Genomic DNA, 26,113 nt, shown 5'->3' with positions numbered 1-26,113 from the left:
TAAAATCATGACCAACATTCAGTGAATATTTATTATATGACAGGAACAATTCTAAGCACTTTATGTGTCTTGATTTATTTGATCCTCACATAAAATTTTGAGGTAGGTATTATAATTATCCCCATTTTATAATTTCTACTGAGACAAATATGTATAAAAACATAGAAAAATGCTCAGGAAGGATAAATACTAAACAGATAATGACTATCCTTCAGAATGCGAAATGGGCACAAGGATGGTACTCAAAGGGTATGTTTGCCTTATTTGCAATGTTTAAAAATTTAAAAGGAAAATATGTTCATGCATTATTTCTGCAATTAAAATACATGATACAAAGATATGCCTAGGGAGAATTGCCATCAGGACACTGTGAATAATGGCAAAAACTCTGGAAACTACAATGTCTATCAATAGGAATTTGATATCACAGCAACATAAGGAAACACCAGGAAGTTATGAAATGATCTCTGTTTACTGTGTGGAAAGTTGTTCATCGATGTTTTTACAAGAAGAAAGCCTAAGTTTTGTAAATAACAAAAAGAATAAGCCATCTTTGAATAAAGAGGTCACTTCTTTCAGGTCTTAAAGGCATTTTATAAACCGTGAGGTAAAGGGATGGACTTTACAGTCACATAAATTTAAGATGGGTTAAAATATTAATATAGCAACTATAGATCAATTGGGGGGAAAATGAAAATTAGGAATATATTTCACATGAATTCTGAGGTTTAAAATAAGGTGAAAAAGGTGTCAAAAGTGCTATGATTTTCAGTATTTGCTAGCTTGAATTATCTAATGTCAAAAGAAATATATGCTCTTATTAAAGGGCTTCCAAAATATATTCTACTCATAGGGTGTTTCTCCTACATGATTTTTCTCGGGTTGAATAAGCTAGAGTCAACAAATAAGATGTTTCTACATTATCCTATTTAAAGGGTTTATTATCAAGATAAATTCTCTAATGTTGAATAGTTTTGATCTGTAATTAAAAGCCTTCCTACAGATTTCATACATTCTATCATTTATCACCAGTACAAATTTTGATGTTGAATAAGTTGTGAGCCATAATTAAAGGTCTTTCCACATTCCCTATATTCATAGGGTTTCTCACCACTATGAATTCTATGATGACTAATAAGTTGTGAACTCTGAGAATAGGCTTTCCCACATATCTTACATTCATAGGGCTTCTCACCAGTATGAATTCTCTGATGTCGAGTAAGGTCTGAACCAGAACGAAAAGCCTTTTCACATTCCTTACATTCGTAGGGTTTCTCACCTGTATGAATTCTCTGATGTTTAATAAGTTGTGAGCTCTGACTAAAGGCATTGCCACATTCCTTACATTCATACGGTTTCTCCCCTGTATGAATTCTCTGATGCTGAGTAAAGTTTGAGCCACTACTAAAAGCCTTCCCACATTCTTTACATTCATAGGGCTTTTCGCCAGTGTGAATTCTCTGATGCCGAGTGAAGTTTGAGCCACTACTAAAGGCCTTCCCACATTCCTTACATTCATAGGGTTTCTCACCAGTGTGAATTCTGTGATGTCGAGTAAGGTCTGAACCACAAATAAATGTTTTCCCACATTCCTTACATTCAAAGGGCTTCTTGCCAGTATGAATTTTCTGATGATGACTGAGTCTTGAGGGATGTCTAAAGGCCTTTCCACATTCCTTACATTCATAGGGTTTCTCAATGGGATGAATTATCTGATGTGTAGTAAGTTGTGAGTCAGGTCTAAAGGTTTTCCTATATTCCTTAGTTGCACAGTATTTCTCTTTATTATTAATGATTTGCTGTAACGTAAAGGGGGGATGCTGCCTGAAAGTGGGCATGCCTTCATGTGTGAATATCAGTTGACTGAAGTGTCCCTCCTGAGAGCCATGTTGTTTCTCAAACTGGCCATTACATTCCCAATCATCTCTGAAACTAGAGCACTGAAGGTCATGTCTTGTAAGTCTTTCCATTATCTCCCACTGCGCTGACTCTATTTCATAAATTTCCTTCTTCAGAAATAATTTCTTGGTCTCACATCTTGATTCCAGGACTGAAAGAAAATATGAAAGTAATCACTCACATTTTTCTTGTTTGGGAGAAATAAAACTTCAATTAAAATGGAAGAATTAAACTGAACTTTAAAAAAATAGACAAGAAAAGAGCGAGGACAGATCATATAGTAAGATGAGGGCAGTAAGCCAGCCATTGGTTTCCAAACATTGCTATTGATCAGAATTACTTAGAGGAATTTGCTGAACATGAAGATGATTCAAGTCTTATCTCCCTTGTTACAGAGTGAGTCTAATCATAAATACACATATAAAATCTCTCAGCATATGCACACACAGCTATAAGAGCATCCCACAAATGAACTGTAAAATAAGGGAAATGATCATACCTACAATAGAGTTATTATAAGGATTAAATGCATATGTCTAAGAAAAAAATCCCAGGGGTTGGCAAACTATGGCCTGCAACACTGCAACAATTTTTGTAAGTAAAAGATTTATTGGAAGACAGCTACACTTATTTGTTTATATATTGTCTATGACTGCTTTTAAGCTATAATGGCAGAAGTGAGTAGTTACAACAGAGACCACATTGACTGCAAACTTAAAATATTTATGATCTGGCTCTTGAGGAAAATGTTGCCAGCCCCTGGTTAGATATATGTTGTCCATTACAGTAACCATGAGCATATGTGTGTATTTAAATTTAACGTAATTAAAATTAAATAAAAATTCAAATTTAACTCCTCAATGGCACTATCCACATTTCCAGTGGCCGATTGTAGCTAATGACTACCATGTTGGAAATGACAAACACAGGACATTTCCATCATCACTGGAAGTTCTACTGGATTGCACTGGTCTAGATTCTGCAACTGGAGGCCTAGGGTCTCTTTAACAAATGATAAGGAAATACAGGGTGGCAATCCAAATGGGAGAATGAATGAATCTAGTATGAGTGGTAGATAGCAAGGGTTCTTTTGCAGCTAAATATGGAATGTGTTTGGGGTTTGATGAAAATACTTTTTGGTTTGGAATTCTGTGATGCTAATCTCAGGAAAAGAGAAGAGGACTTATCAAGTACATAAGCACTATGATAGTGATGACCAACTGACAGGAAGGGCATTTGCAGATTTAAAGAGAAGGAAGAGAATATAAAGACAGTGTTCTACTACTGAAAATTCAGTTACCAGATTCAGTCATGAATTTTGAACTCACACTCAAGTTAATTACAAGCTTTGTTTTCTTGACCAAAGTTCATTTTTCTGAGCCCTCAATTCTCTTGTTATACAACACAAGTAGTAACTCTTATAATCATTGTGAGGATTGTGAATAATATATAAAAAGTATTTGGCATAAAATAAGTATTTAGTATTTGAGAGATAATACAAAAGAATCTGTATACAAAAATGGAGTAAAGGGCAAGTGAAGTGTTTTGAAGACTACACTATGGACCCAGTGGTAAGGCCTAAAACCAAAAAAGTGAAAATCATTCAAGTACCATTGTCTCTCTCTCTCAATTATTCAGCAAATACCACCTAATCTTGCTCCTAAATATATCTTGAAACTCTTCCTCCTATTTTCAGTACAATATCTAATACATTTCTTGAACTATCAGGACAGCCTCTTTCTTTCTAGTTTTCCCACTTGAGGTTTGCAATCTTGAATCCACCCCTTATGATATTTCTCTTACAATAAAAGCCGAACTGTTGAACACGGTCTACAAAGCTCTGAATGACCTAGTTGCTGCCTGCCTCTTCAAACAAATCTCAAGCTATGCTCCCTTTTGGTTGCTAAGACCCATCCATGCTGGCCCTATTTTGCAGTTCTTCAAATGCTCCCAGTTTTTAAGTCCCCCTTAGGGTCTTTCCAGGAATTTTTCTTTATGTCTCATAGATGTTTCCCCCCCCTCCCCACTCTCTGCCTTAATAATTATTGCCCATTTTCCAAATCTCTAAAGGTCATACTTTTTGAGGCCTTCCCTGACTCCGTGACCAAATTATACCCTCCTTGTAATGACACTTTTAGCACTCTGTTCTCTTCCTTATCAGGATTTTCACAATTTGTAATTATATATTTATTTAGGTTCACTTAATATCTTTTTCCCTGAATAGGTGTTAGGTCTTTGTGTTTATTTCATTTTAAAAGTAAATGTCTGTTGTCTTCATCAATGTGTATCCAGCTCTAAGCACAGTATCTGGTACATACTGGAAGATTAACAAATATTTATTAACTGACTCAATTAGCAAGTATTTGAATATATACTCAATAAAAGATGTCTTAAAAAATTCCTCTAGAAAAAAGGACACACTCTTTTCAAATACCACACAGTGAATATATATTTATTACTGTTCCCTCAATAAGTCCCACTAAAGTGATAATAAATGAAAGAAACTCCATGAGGACAAAGAATGGAGACAAAAGAGCAGCAACAAAATTTTGGAAGCTAGAGTAGAGGTAATGGTAATAAATAATGTGTCAACCATAAACACACTGAAACCTAGGTTGCAGATTGGTCCTACTGTGCAATCCAGTTATTTACAAGAACTGCAATCAACAGGTAGCTTTGAAAGTAGGGTGCACGAGGGGCTGCAAAAAGGAAGATTAATAGAAAATCTGGAACAAACAGAGAGACCTCAGATTCTCAAATCTACCCCATACAGTAGGCTGATTCCCAAGCCTGATATTCTCAGTAAACTTTTAGAATCTGGCAGCCAACCTCATTTTATTGATTCCCAGAAAGAAAGAAGAGGATTCCATTCTGGAGAAAACCAGCCCAAGAGAAAAGACCTGATAAGTGGTGTCAGCCAATGAACTGTTCTAGACAGATCACTCTACAGTGACTACCACCAATAAATCTACACATCCTCAGATACAAATGAGCTCAGACCAGCTTTTTACTACCACAGTTTTATATGAGCAGATAGCCTAAGTCACTAGCAATTTGAGGAAAATCTTAAACATGAACGATTAAAATCAATAAAGAAAAAAACTCAGGAAAGAGAGATAATGGAGAAAAATTTAAAAATTCAGAAAAAGAATGCTTCTAAAAACATATAACAATTTCATAAGAGAATAATGTCAGAAAAAAATATTCAAAGAATATCCTTTACAAAAATTAATGAGATTTAAAACTTAATAAAATCTCACAGAACATACAAAAAATATGAAAAATAGAAAAAGAAAAGAAACTCTAGAGCTAAGACAAGAAATTCAAGATCTGAATTATGAGTGCTCAATCATTTAAAAAATTTAATTAGCCCATACTGTATGTCAGACATGGTGCCAGGCACTGGAAATAAAAAGTGAACATTCAAAGCTTGAAATACAGAGAACAGAGAAGATAATGGGGAATAAATAATCAAGAAAATAATATAAGAAAATCTCAGAGATTTTGTTTCCAGAATGAAATGTCTCAGTGAGTGTCCAAATGAAAGAATAAAATTGACATCATGATATCTCAACTTGAAATATTAGAACATTATAAAGAATAAATTCTAAAAGTTTCCAAAGAGATTAAACAGGTCACATAAAAGAATTAAGAACCTAAATGTGTTTTGGATTTCTCAGTGACACTAGATGCTAAATTTTATAAATCCATGGAGCAATGCCATCAAAATTTTGAAGTTAAGTTTTTCAACCTAAAATTACATCTCCCATCAAATATCAATTAAAAATGAGGGTGAAATGAAAACATTTTCAGACATATAAGGATTCATAAAATACGCTATTTACTTTTCTTGGATACTTTCCTTGGTTGCTTTCGGAACATGTGCCTCAGAATAATGAAGGAATACACCAAGGAAGAGGAAGGCAAGAGATCCAAGAATCAAGGTGAATAAATGTATCAGAGGCATCCAAATACAGAAGCGAATCAATTGGATGATAATGAAGAGAAATTCTAAAATGATAGCTCTGTAACAGTCTCAGTTGGGACAGAAGAACAGAGGGTTAGAGGAGAAATGTCTCTTAAAAAATAAACCAGTTACCTGATGTGTCTGAAAAGAGATTAATCAGAGATACTGAGAAAACTAAGCAATTCTCAGTTAAAACAAGGATTAATTGCATGGAAAAGAACAAGTCATACAACAAGTGTAATGTGACTACAGAGCTCCGCAATGAAAGACGTTTTACATAGTCATTAAGTGAACTGAATAATAATTTAATTTAAAAATCATGATATTTGGAGGATAAAGGAAGAAGGTGTATGCTAAATCTTCAAATTCCACAGTGAAAAGTCAATTATCACTAAAACTAGAATTCATGAAAAAAAATTCTGAGAGAAAGGATACAAATGGTGACAAAAAAGTAGTAGGAGTCATGAGAAGGGAAAATCATTTAGGAAATAAAATAAATGTCAAATATGAGTTCTGGATGATGCAATGATGCAGATCTAACAATGAAACAAATTTCCAGGGTTGAACAAAATGCTTAGTAATAACAGAGCTCCTCTCTGTGTTGAGCAGAATTTATGAAGAGTTTCAACCAGATACTTCTTGGTAGAATTTCTGAGGTTCAAAGAAGAAGAGAACTCCATAGAAGTAAAAACCTGATGAATCAGGTTGTATCCAACTCATGCATTTGTGTTTGATGTTACCCCCAACAGTTCTCTAAAGTTTTGAATTAGTTATCAGCCTTGAGATATCAGATTTAATATGAAAATCTGGATTTCTGACTTTCTTGAAAGACAACATCATTTGGAAGCACTGAGCCTGCATTCTCATATGACAGCTGTCTTCTAGATGTAACAAGTGCTTACTCCTTTAAGATGGTATAAATTTGCTCTCATTAGCCAGTCTCCCCACTACTGCCTGGTCCCACAGGGACCATTAGGTGAGTCTCAGTTGCCATGTACCTTTAGAGTACTGCTTTTCTTAATTTCACCTTCCTTCCTAAAAGATTTTTGCTGGATTTGGAATTCTGGGTTAACAGTTCTTAAGCACAATAAAATATTCCTTCCTTCTGGCCTACATGGTTTACAAAGAGAAAGAGAAATCCAGTCATTCAAATAATTGCTTCCTATAATTAATGCATTATTTTTTCTATGGTTCTGTCATTACTTTTTGGTCATCCATTTTCAGCAATTTGATTACGATGTGTCTGGTATAGATTTCTTTGTTTCTCTTCTTTGGGGTGGTTGAGCTTCTTGAATTGGTATGTTATATCTTTTACCAAATTTGGTAAGCCATTATTTCTTCAAATACTTTTTTCAGTCCTGAACTTTGTCCTTCTGGGACTTCAATGACAAATATTAAACCTCTGTTGTTGTCTCACATGTCCCTGAGGCAAGTTTTCAATATTTATTCTCTCCATTATTTATGTGAACAAATTTTTTAAGATTTTATTTATTTGTCAGAGAGAAAGAGAGAGTGCACAAGCAGGGGGAGCAGCAGGGAGAGGGAGAAGCAGGCTCCCTGCTGAGCAAGGAGCCCAATGCCAGACTTGATCCCAGGACCATGACCTGAGCCAAAGGCAGACACTTAACTGAGTCACCCAGGTGTCCCTGAACTAATTTCTTTTGACTTACCTTCAAGTTCAGTAACGTCTCCATTATCTCCATTCTATTGAGCTTATCCAGTGAGTTTAAAAAATTTTGGCCACTGTATTTTTCAGTTCTAAAATTTCCATGTTTCTTTTTATTTCTATATTTTAATTGGATTTTTTGCTACAGAGTTTATGGGTTCTGTGTATATATTTTAGATATTACCCCCTTATCAGATATATGATCTGCAAACATTTTGTCCCATTCTGTAGGCTGCCTTTTCATTTTGTTGACAATTTCCTTTGTTATGCAGAAGATTTTGGGCTTGATGTAGTCCCACTTGTTTATTTTTGCTTTTGTTGTCTTTGCTTTTGTTGTCAAATTCAAAAAAATCATCACCAAGACTGATATCAAGGATCTAGGAGCTTACCGCCTACATCTTTTTCTAGGAGTTTTGTGGTTTCAAGTCTTATGTTCAGGTCCTTAATCCATTTTGAGCTGATTTTTGTGTATGGTGTAAGATAGAGGTCTAGTTTCATTCTTTTGCATGTGGCTGTCCAGTTTCCTCAACATCATTTATTGAAGAGACTGTCCTTTTCCCACTGTATATACTTGGCTCCTTTGTCATAAATCAATTAACCATTTATGTGTCGGCTTATTTCTGGGCTATTTGGTTCCATCGATTGATGTTTCTGTTTTTATGCCAATACCATACTGTTTTGATTATGATAGCTTTTAATATAGTCTGAACTCAGGAAGTGTGATGCCTCCAGCCTTGTTCTTTCTCAAGATTGTTTTGGTTATTTGGTTCTTTTGTGGTTCCACACGACTTTGTAATTGTTCTATTTCTCTGAAAATTGCCATTGGAATTTTGATAGAGATTTCATGGAATCTGTAACTTGCTTTGGGTAGTATGGACATTTTAACATTCTTGGAATCCATGAACACAAATATCTATTTATTTGTGTCTTTTCAATTTCTTTCATCAGTGTCTTATAGTTTTCAGGGTACAGGTCTTTCACCTCTTTGGTTAAATTTATTCCTAGGTGTTTTATTCTTTTTGAGTAATTGTAAGTGGGATTATCTTAATTTATTTCTGAGTGTTGATTATTAGCACATAGAAATGTAACTAATTTTTGTATATTGATTTTGTATCCTGGGCCTTCACTGAATTCATTTATTAATTTTAAGTTTTTTTTGGTGGAGTCTTTAGCATTTTCTATATAGATATCACGTTATTTGCAAATAGAGAAAGTTTTACTTCTTCCTTTCTAATTTGGATGCCTTTTCTTTCTTTTTCTTGCCTAATTATTCTAAGACTTCTGGTACTATGTTAATAAAAGTGGTGAAAGTAGGCATCCTTATCTTATTCCTGATCTTAGAAGAAAAGCTTTAAGTTGAGTATGTTAGTTGAGTATGGGCTTGTCACATATGGCCTTTATTATGTTGAGATACATTCCCTCTACACCCACTTTGTTGAGAGTTTTATTCATGGATGCATATTGAAAAAAATTTGTTTTTAAGAGAGAGAGCAGGGTAAGGGGAGAGAGAGAGAATCTTAAGCAGGCTCCACACTTAGAAGGGAGCCAGATGCAGGGCTCAATCTCACAGCTCTGAGATCATGACCTGGGCCAAAATCAAGAGCCAGACGCTTAAGTGACTGAGCCACTCAGGTACCCCCCAAAAATTTTTAGTGAAACTTTACTTAATGTAAATTTTTAAATTTATATGGAAGACAAAGTATAACCAAACACTTCTGAAGGAAAGGGTAGAGGGTTCTGTCTTGTCAGAGATCAGGACTTTTTACAAAAGTAAGACTAATTAGGACAGGGGTAGATAAAAAGGTCAATGCAACAAGAGAGACCTATATATACACAGAATTTTAATATATGCAGAAGGAACATGTGGATTGGTGGATCAGGGGCAAACAGATGGACTTTTCACTCAATGGGGAAAAGATAATTTGTTTTTATATGGGAAAAAATTACAACTGATCTCTACCTCAAACCATTTGTAAAAATCAATTTCGGTTATGTTAATAGGGCTTTAATAAGAAAGTCAAAACATAAAAATTCTTGGAAGAAAAAATAGGGGAAAATTGGGCTAGGAAAAGGTTTAAGATTCAAAGATATGGAGGGGCCTGGCTGGTTCAGTCAGTAGAGCATGTGACTCTAGATCTCAGGGATGTGAATTTGAGCTCCACGTTGGGTGTAGAGATTACTTAAAAATAAAATCTTTAAAAAAGAAAAAAAGATTAAAAAAAAAGATATGAAGCATATAGCAAAAAAAGTAGACTGTTTTATAAACTACATATAACTTAAAGAAAATAAACTATATATAACTTAACCATGAAATATATAATGTAACCATACTAACATAAAGAATTACTATCATCAAAAGATATCATAAAGTAAATAAAGAACCTACAACAGGAAAAGATGTCTATAAACATATTATTGACTAAAAATTAGTATCCACAAAATATGTAAGAAATTCCTACAATCTTAGGAAAAAGACAAATAGCCTAATATAAAAATGATCAGAATGGCATTACACAAGAGGCAATAATGGCCAAATAAGGAAAGGCAATCATCTTTAATAGTAACCAGGAAAATTTAATTTGAAACAACGAAATAAGATTTTATACTCATCAGATTAAAAAATGAAAAAAAAATCTTTCAGTATCAATTATAGGGAAAGATGGTGATACAAACACTTGGAAAATGGTTTAGTATTACCTAGTAAAGCTGAGTAAGTATGTATGCCAAGACCCAGCAATTACATTCCTAGGTATATTTCCAAGCAAATCTCTTGCATATGCAAGTCTAGAGATTTACATGTTATTATCTTATAATTTTATGTTCATTATGTTATATATATCCTATTGTGTATACAGGTGTTTTTTTTCAAGATTTATTTATTTATTTGAGAGAGAGAGTGTGTGTGTGTGGGGAGGAAGGGCAGAGAGAGGGGGGAAGGGCAGAGAGATAGGGAGAGAGAAACTTTAGCAGTCTCCTTGCTGAGCTCAGAGCCGAGATGCAGGGCTTGATCCAGGACTGTGAGATCATGACCCAAGCTGAAACCAAGAGCTGGATGCCTAACTGACTGTGCCACCCAAGGGCCCCTTTTGTTTACAGTGTTATTTATTTATTTATTTACTTATTTATTTATTAAAAATATTTTATTTATTTATTTGTCAGAGAGAGAGAGAGAGAGAGAGAGAGAGAGGGCAAGCGCATGCACACAAGCAGGGGAAGCAGCAGGCAGAAGGAGAAGCAGGCTCCCTGCTGAGCAAGGAGCCCAATGCGGGACTCAATCCCAGGACCCCGGGATCATGACCTGAGCCAAAGGCAGATGCTTAACCAACTGAGCCACCCAGGTGTCCCTACAGTATTTTTTTTTTATAAGTAACTATACTTTTTTTTTTAATAAAAAACTTAATAGATAGGTTGAAGAGCCAAATGGTCATAGCTGAAGAATGTATTAGTGAACTGATACAAAATAAGCTAAGGAATTCCCTGTAAAAGCAGTATCAGCTGAAAAAAAAGGATAAAAAGTAATAGACACTAAGGATGATCCATATGTCCTAATGTTTAATTAGGACCCCAAATAATAGAGAATATGTTCTGTTCATGGTCTTATGGTAAGCAAAGACTTCTTAAAGAGGCCAAAAAATACAGATAATGTGATTCTGTTTATATAAGATTCAAAAACAAGCTGAGGAGGAATTTCTTACATAAGATCCAATGAGTGTGAAGCACAAAAAACTGATAAATTTGACTAAAATGAAGAACTTCTGTTCACAAAATGAAACCATAGAGCTAAAAGACATTTCAGAATGGGAGAAGATATTTACAATTTTAGAACACTGAATGTACTTATAATCAAAATATATACCGAATCCTTACACATCATTAAGAAAAATAGAGACAATCCAACAGAAAGACATTTTAAAAAGACCTGAACAGGCAATTCACTAAAGAAGAATTTCAAGAGACCAATAATGATATGAAATGTGTTAAACTCATCAGTAAAAAGGGAAATGCAAACTAAAACTACACTGAACTATACTATACACTCACCAACTGGAAAAAATCCAAGCATGACAATACCATATGTTAGAAACCGTGCAATAATGAGAGCTCTCATATACTGCTGGTGGGATTGTAAACTAGTATAGGCATTAAAGAAAAGTTGAAAATTTGGCAGCTGAAGACATGAGTCTTATGATCCACTCACTTCTCTCCTAGTCCTAAAACACAGAAAATGTTCATAATAGCTGATTGTAATGGTTAAAAACTATAAACAACCCAAATGTCTATGAACAATAGAACTGTTAAATAAACTGTGGTATATTTATATAATGAAATGAATCAAGTCTGACTACAAGCAACACTATGTATGAATCTTAAAAGCAATATGCTCAACAAAAAAGACCTAAAAGAAAATATATAGTACGATTCCATGTACATAAAATTCAAACTCAAGTAAAATTAAACTGTATATTGTGGATGGCACTCTTAGATAGTAAAACTGTGAAAGGACACAAAGATATTATGGACACAAAGAGATCTGTGTTGGCACTGCTGTAGTTCCTGACCTGGGTAATGGTTCCATGAAAGTTCATTTCATAACTGTTGGAATGTCCACTGGCAGTTTGTTACATTATTTGTGATAATTTCGAATAAGATAAATGACAATATAGTAACTTTGGCTAGGCATATCTATTTCTGTAGGCATAAGTGGACAGATGGATAAAAGAAATAAAAAAGAGGCCCTGAAATACTAACATAAATCAGTACTATTGAACAGGCAGATAAAACAATGATGAATCAGCTAAATGATGACATGGTGCTAAGATGTGTGTGTGTGAGGGAGGGAGGTTAATCGACTTAGACTCTCAATTTATACCTTATTGCAAAAGAAACTTAAAATGGATTTAAATGGTATAAAACAAATTACAGAAAATCTAAAGAAACACGACAGAATAAAGTCTTATAAAATTTGTAGAGGACTGTTAATTTTCTAAAATCAGAAATCACAATAATCACTAAGGAGCTACAAAAACATTGAAAATACATATTAAAGATGCCAATGCAAATTAAAATTAAAAAGAAATGGGTAAATGGATTTTATTTCATAAAGTCCATAACAATTGACTGAAAAAATAAGGATAGTAATAGATGAAAAGGGTAAAATTTAGTAGTGAGCAAGTTAAAGGCAATAGCACCATTAAGATGACAATGTCCACTCTCACTAGTATTCAATATAATGACATGAAAAAATCCAGTGCATCAAGAAATTGTAGAATTTATTAGGGATGATAATGGCATTAAAGTTTCATAAAGAAAAAATGTCCACATTTTTTAGAACTATATGCTGAGATTATGCAAACGTGAAATGACATGAAGTCTTGGATTTATGTGAAATACTTAAAATAACCAGGGTAAAGCACTAGTCTTCTGGCTGCTCCTTGAACACAGCCAATGCACACCTGCTTCAGGGCCCCTGAATATCTGGCTTCCTCCCTCTGGACTGTTCTTCCTTCCGGTAACCACACACAATGATTTACTGCTGTACTTCTTCAAGTTTCTGCTGAAATGTCACCTAATTGGAAAAGTTTCTCTTACCCCATCCTATAAAATAGCATCCTCTGCCCCTTTCTCTGTTTTGTTTTTCTTTTTAGCACTTACTATTACGTGATAGATATTCATTTATTTTTGTATCTCTCTCCACATTGGAGGGTAGGCTCTGGGAATACAGATTTTGCATGTTCTGTTCACTGCTATAACATCGGTGTTGAGAATAGTGCTGGGCAAACAACAGGTACTCAATAAACATATACTGAATGAATGAGTGCACTGTACTGTTTAAACTCCTTCATACCAATTCTGTTTATCGTTGCCAGCTCTAAGTTTTCAATGGAGGCACAGAGCCTTTATTTCCAACATCCTACCTAAAGTTAATGACATGCACACTCAAATCTCCCTCTATGACATTTATACAGATTAATTTCTCTTCTATATCCTAATCCCTCATTTTTTCTGCTCCCTACTTTAACCTCTCTTATGATGGTTCTACTTATAGAAGTTATATATAGATGTGTTCTAGTACCCCATTAAGCTATACATTTTGAAATTATTTCTTTAACCTCTGCAGTATCTATCAGAGTACCTTACACATTTGAAAATCAGTAAATGTTTGTTGTAAGTATGAATGAAGCAATGGCTAAATGCGTTACTTTATCTAAAAAACTCTAAAGAATATAAGCCTTTGGCAATACAGAATAAAAACGTATTTCAGGAGACAGTGGTGCTTTTTTAAGATTAAATACAAAAGAGGATGAGAACTGATGAGGAATTGGATCCAAAATATGGATAGAAAGGAATATCATTAGAGAGGATAGAGGAGGTGACTGGCAAGTTAGAACTAGGCAAGAAGAGGAATTGGAAAGAAGTATAAGAGGAGAAAAGCAGGTAGAGTGTGTTATGTAAGGGGAAAATGTAAGGTCATTTGAAAGCTCATGCTGAAAAGGCTTACTTGTGTACAAGGGGCCTAAAGCTTTTAAGGGGAGATTCCCAGATAGCACCTCAAAGGTACAGTCTTTCCACTGACCAACTGGCTCATTACCTGCCACGCCTCACTTACCTGGCCAATGGTCTCTTGTTAGTTCTCTGTCAACCAACCAGGGCTCCTTCCCCTGCTCCAAGAAGGAGATCACATCTGGTTTAGAAACAGAATGTCCTGCTTACAAAAGAAGTAACGAGATAAGTTTATGATGAGAATATCCCAGGATTCAAATTTAGTTCCTTCATTAAGAAGAGTCAAAGAAAGGTATATCAGATTTATGAAACATAACAGAGGACTTGAAACTTCCCCCATGACTCAACGCAGCTTCTTTTTTTCTAATGCTACAATATTAAAAACATTCCTCTGAGCAGAGGATGTAGAAATACCTGCTTGAAAGGTGGGTATTTCACATGGGAGAAAGTAACCTTCTAAGGGCAGAATCTGAATTATTATGGACGGACATCCTTACCCATTGAAACCAGGTGGCTGTAATTCTCCAACATCACATCTCTGTATAAATCTCTCTGATCATCATTCAGGCATTCCCACTCCTCCTGAGAGAAGTCTATGGACACATCACTGAACATCACTGACTCCTGGAACAACAACCACGTAGATGACTTGATTAATAAAAAGAAGTGTTTTTTTGTGAAGGAAAGAGACAAGAAAAGAATAAAGGTAGAAGTGAAAAACAGCAAGCATGTAGAGTGGGGCTGGATGTTTGGGACGCACATGGAGGACTGTAAACATATAAGCCGGACCGAATCTTGTGTTTCCACGTTCATTGTTTCCCCCAGATAAAACTGGGAAGGTACAAAATCCTGCTAAGAGGAGTATCCCAATTAAATGAAATAGTATATACAAATGGCTAGCATAATACTTGCCATACAATAAGTCATCAACACATGTGAGCCTCTTTCTCTCTCTTCTTTTCCCAAATAGCTAAGAGTAAAATTTCTGAATAAGGGATAAAGAGAAGACATTAAAAGTACCCAGAGAGCAGATCATATAAAAGACATCAAGAGTCAGAGGGGCAATGAGGTTCTCAAGAACACTACTAAAAACAAGAAGTGATAAGAATAATTCTTCAATATACTGATGGAGAAAAGAAATTCTGATCTAGATTCCATAACAAACTATCATTCTGTTGTGAGAGTTGAAAAAAGACATTTCTAGACATAAAAGGACTCCAGCACATTTCTTAGGAAATTACCAGAAGATGTGCTCCACCAAAACGAAGGGAGTATTCAAGAAATAGCTGAATTAACACAGGAGAACAGTGAAGGAAAATCTCAGGTAAACAAAAAAGGGGAGGTCTTGGGAAAGTTACACAGCAGACCCAGAGAGTAACCAGACCGGGTGGGAGCAGGGAAAAGAGAAAAGGGCATGGCAGTCTCTACACTCAAAATGAACTGATGTGTCTGACCAAAGGGAAAACATGGACAACTAAGCAAATGGGAGGAAAAAAGCAATTAACCCCAGGAAAAATGAAGGTTGTAACAGAACAGAGGTATGAGCTGGCTTAGCAGTGAGCAATATTTGCAGTCATAATATTCTGTACACTACTGATTCAACAAAAAATTGTAATATAATTAATAACAGAATCAGAGGAAATGAAGGGTGCAATACAAGAGTACAATGTCCCTTCCACTCTGTAGTAAGTCAAGAGAGTTAAACGGATTCATCAAAAGATAGTAATTAAACCACACTCAACAGAGTTGAGTCATGTTTTAGGAGTGGGACCAGTGATGGGGCAAGATTGAAATAGCACTACTTCACTTGTAAAATGACTTTAAATTCAAGACTGATCCTTTCTCATGTCATACTATTATGTAATGAGTTAATTCCTTGTTCCAACAAATTCTTTTCATAAGCATATTTTTTAACTGAACAATATTCTATTATATGGATATAAAACAAGTTTTCCTTGGTTTTCAGACACTGAGGTTGAAGGTGATATTTAAAGAGCTCCTCAGTATTGGCCCAATCTTACTTATAATTACCCATTGCTCAACTGTAAATTCCCTTTGTTCCTGTGCTATAGGAAAGTGATGGGAGATGGTCCAGATTCACACAATAGCATTACTGAAGTCTATTTATCATGGATGATCTGGTGAGCTGTCAGAGCTTTCTACTAACCAGGAGTCATATCCCCAAATCTGAAAGGCTCATATGCCAGGAGATCTTTCCATGTATTAAGACTGATATCAAGCAAAACCATTCCACATATTTTCTTCTTTGAAAACCTAAGTCTGTGATGATCAGGGCTTTTCCCTAAGAGGTGCCCCTAATTACTTATTCCATCCCATCAAATCACTGTCCAAGCAAATTAGATTCATTAACAAATGGGGAATGCATTTCTGTTCTATCAAGATTTCTGGCAAAAGTCTAAGACAGAAGATGCTGAAGGACTTACTAAATGAGTTTGTAAACATTGCTTAAACAAATAGGGAACTGGGGAGGGCCTTGGGGTTGTTTATGAAGAAATGGGGGTCAGGTTCCTGAATGGGAACCATGTTAACCAGCGTAAAGTTTTTTTTCGAAACCTGGTCTCAGACCATTTTTACATTATGTAATTAATCTCTTTGTAGGAACAAATAAGGATTCTTGATGGAATCCATAAGCAATTTTCTGCTGGATTTTAATCTGATTAAGACCTCTTCAGAGAGGGGCGCCTGGGTGGCTCAGTCGTTAAGCGTCTGCCTTCGGCTCAGGGTGGGTCCCAGTGTTCTGGGATTGAGCCCCGCATCAGGCTCCTCTGATGGGAGCCTGCTTCTTCCTCTCGCACTCCCCCTGCTTGTGTTCCCTCTCTCGCTGGCTGTCTCTCTCTCTGTCAAATAAATAAATAAAATCTTAAAAAAAAAAAAAAAAGACCTCTTCAGAGAGACTTGTCATCTAACCACGTGGCCCTCTGTTACCTGTAATGCAAGAGTGTAAACATTTTTAACCAGACTTTATTACTTTTTTCCAAGAATGGTGATAGAAGCACTTCTTTTTTCTGTAAGTATTTCCACCAAAAGAGACATTTTTTTAATTGACTTACTGAAGACCTTTTTCTTTAGAGCAAAAGGGTAAGAGAACTTTGAGGCTGACATTGCTTTTAACTAAGATGGCTGAAAGTTGTTGTTTTTAAAGATTTTATTTATTTATTTGACAGAGAGAGACAGAGAGAGAGGGAACACAAGCAACGGGAGTCTGAGAGGGAGAAGCAGGCTTCCCGCCCAGCAGGGAGGCCGATGCGGGGCTCAATCCCAGGACCCTGGGATCATGACCTGAGTCGAAGGCAGACGCTTAACGGCTGAGTCACCCAGGCGCCCCGTTGTTGTTGTTTTTTAAACACTAAAAATATCATGATGAGGAAAACAAATGTTTACATGTACTAGGGGTAAAAATGATTCTATTTGAGCAAAAGAAAACAGCATCTCACCTGAGCCATGGCTTTGGTATTTGCCGAAAAAGACCAGTCCTCCTCTGGGCACCTCTTGGAAAAGGGCAAAGCTGGGGAAGACAAAAGAAGCTCCATAAGATTCCACTTGCTTCATAGCTCCCAGAATGATCACTTCCCTCTGCTCACCCCACACAAACACTTGAGGGGTATCAGTGAGAAAAATGGGCAAATCTTTCATTATCCCCTATTCCAGAGACCTCAGTCTTTGACTGGAGTAGGATAAATTTCAACAATCTGATATGGCTTGGAGAATATAGAGTACATATACACACAAAGATACAATTTTTTTACACAAATGACAGCATATTATACACACGGTTATACATATCACTATTTTTACTTAATATATCGTGAACTGGATCCCAACTAGTACATACAGAGCTATGTAATTCCCTTAGCTACACTTATTTCATTAAATGGATGCACTTTATTTAACCAATCTACTGCCTGTGACCATTTGGGTTGTTTCTTGTCTTTCACTATAACAAACAATGCTGTAATAAATAGCTTGTATACATATCATTTTACCTTTATATGAATTTGGAATAATTCCTAAAAGTTGTTCATATACATTTTAGTTTGAATATACATTTGTCAAAACAGTTTTTAATGATCTTGGATTGTACAACCAGGTCCCAGGTCCTGAGCAGGAAACAACTGGTTGATGAACCAGATCCTCTAATCTTGCCCAGTTTGAAAAGACTTTTGGGGGGGTTAATGAATCTTATCTTAAGAAAAGTGAAATGCAGAAAAGCAAACAAAGCAAGATTACAAAAACTTTAGGAAGATATTTAAATTAGAATAACAATAGGAAGGAATGAAAAATACGGAAATGTAGAAATGGACTAAATCCTTATCACTGATGCCTTAGAATGCTTTTAATTGTAAGCGTAGTAATAAAATTTGTAATAATTGCATATATTTTGTGTGCTTAAGATGTTTAAAATGTCCAAAAGAATGTTATACTAAAATACTAATAGAAGTCTAAATTGTTTAAGGGGCATAAATGAATTTGAGATCAATGCTGAAATGTTTAATAACATATGGGTTTTTTTGTTATATATATATGTATTAGATTCAGGAATATAATAAAGAGAGCATTATAAAAGTATAAAGGTCAGTGAGCATTCCTGTACAAAGCTCCTTGATCATTAAACAATTTATCTATAATTGCATGTAGGGCACCTGGGTTGTTCAGTCAGCTAAGCGTCTGCCTTTGGCTCAGGTCATGATCCCAGGATCCTGGGATTGAGTACAAAATTGGGCTCCCTGCTTGGTCGGGAATCTGCTTTTCCCTTCTGCTACCCTTCCCCCCTGCTTGTGTGTTCTCTCTCTCTCACATGCTCTCTCTCAAATAAATAAAATCTTAAAAAAAAATTGCATGTAAAACTGACCACCCAGGAAGTAGAATCTTGTAATCAATTATTTAATGGATACCTCTATCCCCAAGCACTCACTGCATTTCCCCAGGGATATACGTGTTTCAGGAAACGAAAACCAAAGTAATCCACAAATGTCTCTTCTTTAAAATCTGAAAGCACTCCTTTAATATTTTATTATTATTTCTATTTATTAAGCTCTTAGTAATTTTTTTAAATAAACCAACATAATCTATTATGTGCCAGGAATTGTGCTACATACTAAAGAATCACTAGTAATCCAGGAAGACTTGGAAACTGGGCTCCTTCTCCCATATTTCTCTTTTTTTTTTTTTCATACTTCTCACTTTAAGTCCCCCTTTATGCTAACCAAGGCCTTTCCTTGGTTAAAGGGACATCCTCAAGTGCTGTACCTTCCAGGTAGAATGGGCAGGAAACATTCTTATTTCAATATTTCCATGTGTTACATTACCAACCCTCTTCATGTTTGCTCCTAGAGTATATCCTCTCTGGCTGAATTCTTGCTATCTGGGGAATCTGCTCCTCCCTTTTAAAGCCAATGATCTCTGTGGCCAAGAGTAGTATGCTTGCAAAATAACCACACCTTGGGTATGGAGCACCACCAAAAGATACCACTACAGACAAGAGAGTCCTTTGAAATCTAGTAAATAAAATTTTTGAGAATTTTGCACTCTTCTAAACAATAAGCCAGTCTTTTGATAAAAATATAATGTCTAAATTATTTCCAACATTATCCTGAAATTTTTCTGTATGCTAAGAACTGCATTTGTCTGTTAGTTAACAGAGAACTGAAAAGCACTAATTTTTCTTATATAATGAGAAGGCTAGACGTAGGTAGTGGTTGCCCTTGGCCTCCATGGTTGTTTGAGACACAATACCTATCACCCAACTAAAAATTGGTAGAGAAAACCAGAAAATAGAAGCAGAACTATGGACAATTCAGAGATTAGAACTGGCAAACAAATAATTTAAAATAGCTATAATTAAAATGTTAAAAACAACTAAAAAATATAGGCAAATGGATAAGATGAAGAAATTAAATAGAACTGAAATCTATAGAAAAGAATCAAATAGACAACCTAGATCAGTAAATTAAGAAATTAGGAAGTTGGGGCACCTGGCTGGATCAGGAGGAAGAGCATGCGACTCTTGATCTTGGGGTCATGAGTTTGAGCCCCACATTGGGTGCAGAGATTACTAAAAAAATAAAATAAAATAGGAATGCCTGGGTGGCTCAGTCAATTAAGTGTCTGCCTTCAGCTCAGGGTCCTGGGATCAAGTCTTCCATTGGGCTCCTTGCTCCCTCTGCCTGCTGCTCCCCCTGCTTGTGCTCTCTCTTTCTCTCTCTCTGACAAATAAATAAAGAAAATCTTAAAAAAAAAAAAAAAGAAAGAAAGAAAGAAAATCTTTAAAAAAATAATAAAATAAAATAGACTTAAAAAAAAAAAATTAAGAAGTCATTGTATGGTTTTAACATGAGACCAGACAAGCAGAAGATAGAACTACTGAACTCAAAGACAAGTCAAAAACAAAAAAAAAACCCCACATGAAATGCAGAGGAAAAACAGAACAGAAAGAACAGAAGTGAGTATAAGACAAAAGGGACATAGTCAAAAGATTTACCATATAGGTAAGTGGAGCCTCTGAAGAAGAAAAAAGATTGGAGAAAAATTAATATCTGAACTGATTAGCTGATAAAAAGCCTCAGCAAGAGTTTCAAGAAGCTCAGCAAACCTGAATAAGAAATGAAAAGGAAAACACACAAAACAAAAAGCAAAGCCACAATCAGAGATAAAAGTCTTGAAAGTACCCAGAAGGGGCCCCTGAGTGGCTAAGTCGTTAAGCGTCTGCCTTTGGCTCAGGTCATGATCCCAGCATTCTGGAATCGAGCCCCTCATCAGGCTCCCTGCTCTGCTGGGAGCCTGCCTCTTCCTCTCCCACTCCCCCGGGCTTGTGTTCCCTCTCTCACTGGCTGTCTCTCTCTCTGTCAAATAAATAAAATCTTTAAAAAAAGAAAGAAAGAAAGAAAGAAAGAAAGAAAGAAAGAAAGAAAGAACCCGGAAGAAGAAAAGACACATTACCAACAGCACCAATGAATAAGAGGGGGATAACACAAATAAACAAAATCAGGAATGAAAAAGGGAACATCGTTATAGATGTCCATAGACATTAAAAACGTAAGAGAATACTAATAACTTTATGCTAAATTTGAAAGTTTAGATGAAACAGATAAATTTTTTAAAAAAACATGCCGAAATGGACAAAACAAACAAAAAACCTGAAATATCTGAAGAGGTGAATTGATTCCATAGTTTAAAAATCTTCCAGGGTGCCTGGGTGGCTCAGTCAGTTAGTCATTTGGCTCTTGGTTTCAGCTTAGGTCATGATCACAGCTTCCTGAGATTGAGCCCCAGTGTCGGGCTCTGTGCACAGTATGGAGTCAGCTTGGGATTCTTTCCCCCTCCTCTCCTTCCCTCTTTGCTCTTCCTCCTGCTTAAGCCTCTCTAAATAAATAAAATAAAAGTTTTCCTATCAAGAAAAATTTCAGGCCCAGACAGCTTCACCAGTAAATTCTTCCAAATTTAAGGAAAAGCTTTAGTTTTATATGTAGTGAATAGAAAAATGACAGGGAATTCCTCCTAACTCATTTTATGAAGCTAATATAAGCCTGATGCCAAAACAAACACATTAAAGGAAAAGAAAATTATGGGCCACTATTTCTCATGAACATACATGCAGAAATTCTATAAAGTATTAGCAAATCTAACCCAAATTCTTTTTTTTTTTTTTAAGATTTTATTTATTTATTTGACAGAGAGAGACAGCGAGAGAGGGAACATAAGCAAGGGGAGTGTGAGAGGGAGAAGCAGGCTTCCCGTGGAGCAGGGAGCCAGACATGGGGCTCAATCCCAGGACCCTGGGATCATGTCCTGAGCCAAAGGCAGATGCTTAACGGCTGAGCCCCCCAGGTGCCCCTAACCCAGTCAAATTCTTGAAAAGATTAATACATTATGGACAAGTAGGGTTTACTTCAGGAATGAAAGCCTGGTTCAAAATATGAATTTAAGAAAATTTACCACATTGATGGTAACAATAAAAAAAATACGATCCTCTCAATAGAGAAAATGCATTTGCCAAATTCAGCCCTCATTAATGTAAAAATCTTAGCAAATGAGAAAGAGAACTTCCTCAACTTGATAAATAGCATATGCAGTAGGTGTTTTGTAGATGCTAGATCCAAGGACAATATACAAAAAACAACTGTACTTCTAGCAACAGACAAATGGAAAATGAAAAAAAAATTTAAACCATGTACAATTTCGGGGCGCCTGGGTAGCGCAGTCGTTAAGCCTCTGCCTTTGGCTCAGGGTGTGATCCCGGCATTCTGGGATCAGTCCCAGATCGGGCTCCTCCGCTGGGAGCCTGCGTCTTCCTCTCCCACTCCCCCTGCTTGTGTTCCCTCTCTTCCTGGCCGTCTCTCTCTGTCAAATAAATAAATAAAATCTTAAAAAAAAAAAATAAACCATGTACAATTTCAACAATAAATGTCAAATACCCAGGTACAAATCTAACAAAAGATGTGCACTGAAAACTACAACAAAGCGTTGAGAGAAATTAAAGACCTTAACAAATGTAGACATACACCATATTTATTAATTGGAAGATTCAGTATTGATAGGATGGCAATTCTCCCCAAATTAACAAATATACTCATAAACAAAACACTAGAAAGGATTTTTCATTTTTTGTGAGAATTAACAAGTTGATTCTGACATCCATTGAAAGGACTTACAACAACCAAGACAGTCTTGAAAAAGAAATGTAAAAAAGTCAAAGGACTAATACTGTAGATTTCAAGACAGTGGCACTGACAAAAAGATAATAGAACAGAATACAGTCCAAAAAGAGGGCCACATATATGTCACCTGACTTATGATAAAAGCCTCCTGCAATTCAGATGGGCAAGGATGGTGTTTTCAATAAATATCATACACAAAAATTAATTCAAGATGGACCATAGACTTAAATATGAATGCTAAATCTATAAAGCTTCTAAAATAAAACAGAATATCTTTAGGAACCTGGAAATAAAGATTTCTTTTCAAGATACAAAAAAAAAAAAAAAAAGGGGACTAATCATAAAAGACAAAGGGCTAAAAACTTTCTAGGAAAATGGGAAAAGATATACATAAGCATAAGAAAGTACTCGAAAATGATGCCATGTTAAAAGGACACAGGAACTAATTTGAAGAAGTTCCTAATGTCCAAATCTGGGACAATGTGAACAACAAAATATATAAAAATAATAATGGATTAAAACTCACAGAGTAAAATAAATACCCACGAGTTAATAAATAATTGAATAAATAATGGGGACATCTGTAAAGGACAGCTCTTTACAGAATTTAAATTAATATAGAAGAAATGGTGGAAAGAGAAAATCACCACTAGACAAACATCACAGTAATAATTGTTACAGACAAGAATGACCAATGGATGTTAAAGTTAATGGGTGAAAGTATGATGAGAACAGTATTTTTTTTAATGTTTATTTTAGTAATCTCTATACCCCGAACATGGGCTTAAACTCATGATCCCAAGAACAAGAGTTGCATGTTCTTCTGACTAAGCCAGCCAGGTACCCCCATGAGAACAGAATTTTTGCATAGTCTCAAAGCGTCTCCCCACAAGATACTTACTAGTTGAAAAGAGAAAAATAGTAGTTTTACAAAGGAGAAACCTGGCAGATGCCACCTCAACCAAGTGATCATAGTTAACATCACCAGTAATGAAATATATTGATAACATTATATGACACATTGAGAAGAACACAAACATAATTTCTGTGATCTTTTAGCCAAAAATGCTTGGTCTAAATTTAACCATGAGGAAAAAGCAGACAAATCCAAATTGAAAGACATTCTACAAAATAAATGGCCAGTACTCTTCAGTGTCAAGGTCATGAAAGATAAAAAAGACTAAAGAACTAAGTCTGATGGGAAGCGGTAAGACAATTAAATCAACGTGGGAATCTTCGATTGGATCCTGGAAAAGAAGAGGGCACTGATAGGACAATTAGCAAAACTTAAATAAGGTCTATAAATTAGTCAAAACTCTTATATCCATGTAAATTTCCTGATTTTCATCATTGTACCAAGGGCACCTGAGTGAAGACTTATAATATAGGAATTCTTTACACTATATTTACAATATGAAAATAAAAAGTTTTTTAAAATGAAAAAAAAAAATTTTTTTAAAGGGAAGTGGGCAAAAAGACCTAAACAGACACTTTAAAAAACAGTATATCCAAATGGCCAATAAACCTATGAAAAAGTGCCGAACATCATTACCCATCAGGGAAACACAAATTAAAACTGTGATGAAATTCCACTATACTACCACCAGAATAGTTAAAATAAAAGACTCACAATATCAAACAGAGACGATGAGGAGCAACTGAAACTCATATATTGCTAGATGAATCGGTACAACCACATGACAAATTGGTAGTATCTATTAAATATATGCCCACTGTATGACTTAGCAATTCCACTCCTAAGTAGTTACCCAAGAGAAAAGTATTTACATGTTCACCAAAAACATAGAATGTTCACAGCAGCAATACAGTTTGTAATAGCCAAAAAAATGTTAACTATCAAATGTCCTCAATAGTGTAAGCAATGAATAAATTGCAATATATCCCCATAGGTAATGAGAACTAAGTACAATGACAACATGGATGAATCTCAGACATAATGGGGAAGAAAAGAAACCAGGCATAAAAGAGCACATGCTATACAATTCCATTTATATAGAAGTTCAGGAATAGTTAACTAATGGTAATAGACTTTCGAACAATGATTGTGGGAGAAATAACTGGGAAGGGGCATGAGGGAATCTTCTGGGGGTACTGGCAAAGTTCTTAATGTTAATTTACGAACTGTGATACAGCTCATATTCTTAAGATTTGTGTACTTTATATATGCTGTATCTCATAAAAATGTTTTAAATAACTATCAGAACCACGTTTTGGTAGGGACATGGAGCAATGAGGTGTTTCAAACATTGCTGTGCAAGCATAAATTTGTGCACCCACTTAGGTATTTATTTTGGTACTATCTAGTAAAGTGCAAGATATCACATGACACAGAAATCAGGTAGATTGTCAGGTAGCTCAATTCATGCATATGTATCCTCTGTAAAAGAATGCTGTGGCAGCACTGTTGATAAATCAGAAACTAGAAATAGCTCAAATGCCCATCATTAATTGAAGGGATGAATAACACTGGCATACTTCAAACGATAAAAAACAATATAGCAAAGAAAACAAATGAAACACTACTATATCTAATAGGGCAATTCTCAAAAACATAGTTGTACAAATAAAAGAAAAAAGACAATATGATAGCATTTGTAAAAGTTTTAAAATCAGGGAAAACTACAGTATAATACTTAGGTAGGCAATATAAGTGAAAAAACCTCATACGTTTATCCAGTCACCCAAACAATCACACGACCACCACGGGGACATACAGCTAGAGGTAACCCACAACCAAAGCAACAGGGCCACCCACCCAGGGCCTCAAATGGTCACATGAGCACAATAACACGTTTACCAAGAGGACATTCAGTCACAACCGCACTGTCACAAACACCTGACACCAGCAAATGGTCGCACAGTTACAACCACACTAACCAGAGTATTCACAGGTACCCCCACCTGTACTCTGCAGCACACAGTCACAATGTCGCACAATCACACACCCTTACGGGGACAAACGCTGTATCACATCCACTGAGTCACAAGCTCCCCACACGAGCACACACAACGTTGCACGTGGTCCCAATCACACACACACCATCGGGTCCCATCCAATCACACCAGCACAATCACGGGTCCCCAGACTCTGCTGCACACTGGTAATCTCTGGAAGTACACACTCACCACAGGAACTGCTAGTCGCAACCACACGGTCATTCACCACATACCACCAGACACAGTACTACAATTTCAATCTAACCTATCCGGACGTACAAAGCCGAGCCTCCGCCTCCGCCCTCTCCTGGGGACCCTCACCTAAGGCCTTCCAAGCTTCCAAAACAGCAGTACACGGCACAGCGCTGCAACAGATGCGCATGCAGACCTGAGGGTCCCGCCAGCGCGTGACTTTGAGGCTGAATTCACGCGAGAATCACAATGATG

At 35.8% G+C, this 26,113-nt stretch overlaps 1 protein-coding gene across 4 annotated transcripts; it reads right to left on the bottom strand.

Annotated features, from left to right (window-relative positions):
* Positions 1-26,092, bottom strand: ZNF566 (zinc finger protein 566). Of its 4 annotated transcripts, XM_057314738.1 has the most exons (6): positions 25,988-26,074; positions 22,226-22,391; positions 17,489-17,559; positions 14,531-14,657; positions 14,140-14,238; positions 1-2,050 (listed from the first exon to the last, which is right to left on the bottom strand). In XM_057314738.1, the coding sequence occupies exons 3-6, from the start codon at positions 17,495-17,497 to the stop codon at positions 1,026-1,028; spliced, it is 1,260 nt and encodes a 419-aa protein (XP_057170721.1). In that variant the 5' UTR covers positions 17,498-17,559; positions 22,226-22,391; positions 25,988-26,074; the 3' UTR covers positions 1-1,025. The 4 variants fall into 4 exon arrangements, with proteins under 4 accessions (XP_057170721.1, XP_026340225.2, XP_026340226.2 ...); XM_026484440.4 differs by lacking the exon at positions 22,226-22,391 and having other exon boundaries at positions 25,988-26,092; XM_026484441.4 differs by lacking the exon at positions 22,226-22,391 and having other exon boundaries at positions 14,140-14,235; positions 25,988-26,092.
* Positions 26,093-26,113: the final 21 nt, after the last annotated feature.

Source organism: Ursus arctos, unplaced genomic scaffold (genome assembly GCF_023065955.2).
Source record: "Ursus arctos isolate Adak ecotype North America unplaced genomic scaffold, UrsArc2.0 scaffold_19, whole genome shotgun sequence".
Lineage (NCBI taxonomy): Eukaryota > Metazoa > Chordata > Mammalia > Carnivora > Ursidae > Ursus > Ursus arctos.
The sequence above is the reverse complement of the archived record's forward strand: the minus strand, read 5'-3'. Positions and strand labels throughout refer to the sequence as shown.

Bases quoted from the DNA above. Each gene is read 5' to 3' on its own strand.
- ZNF566 (XM_026484440.4), bottom strand. From the start codon at position 26,048: ATGCGCATCTGTTGCAGCGCTGTGCCGTGTACTGCTGTTTTGGAAGCT. The intron at 17,560-25,987 runs GTGAGGGTCCCC...TGTCTTCCCCAG, and splicing joins GGAAGCTTGGAAGGCCTTAG to CTTTGCCCTTTTCCAAGAGG. The intron at 14,658-17,488 runs GTGAGATGCTGT...TTGTTGTTCCAG, and splicing joins ATACCAAAGCCATGGCTCAG to GAGTCAGTGATGTTCAGTGA.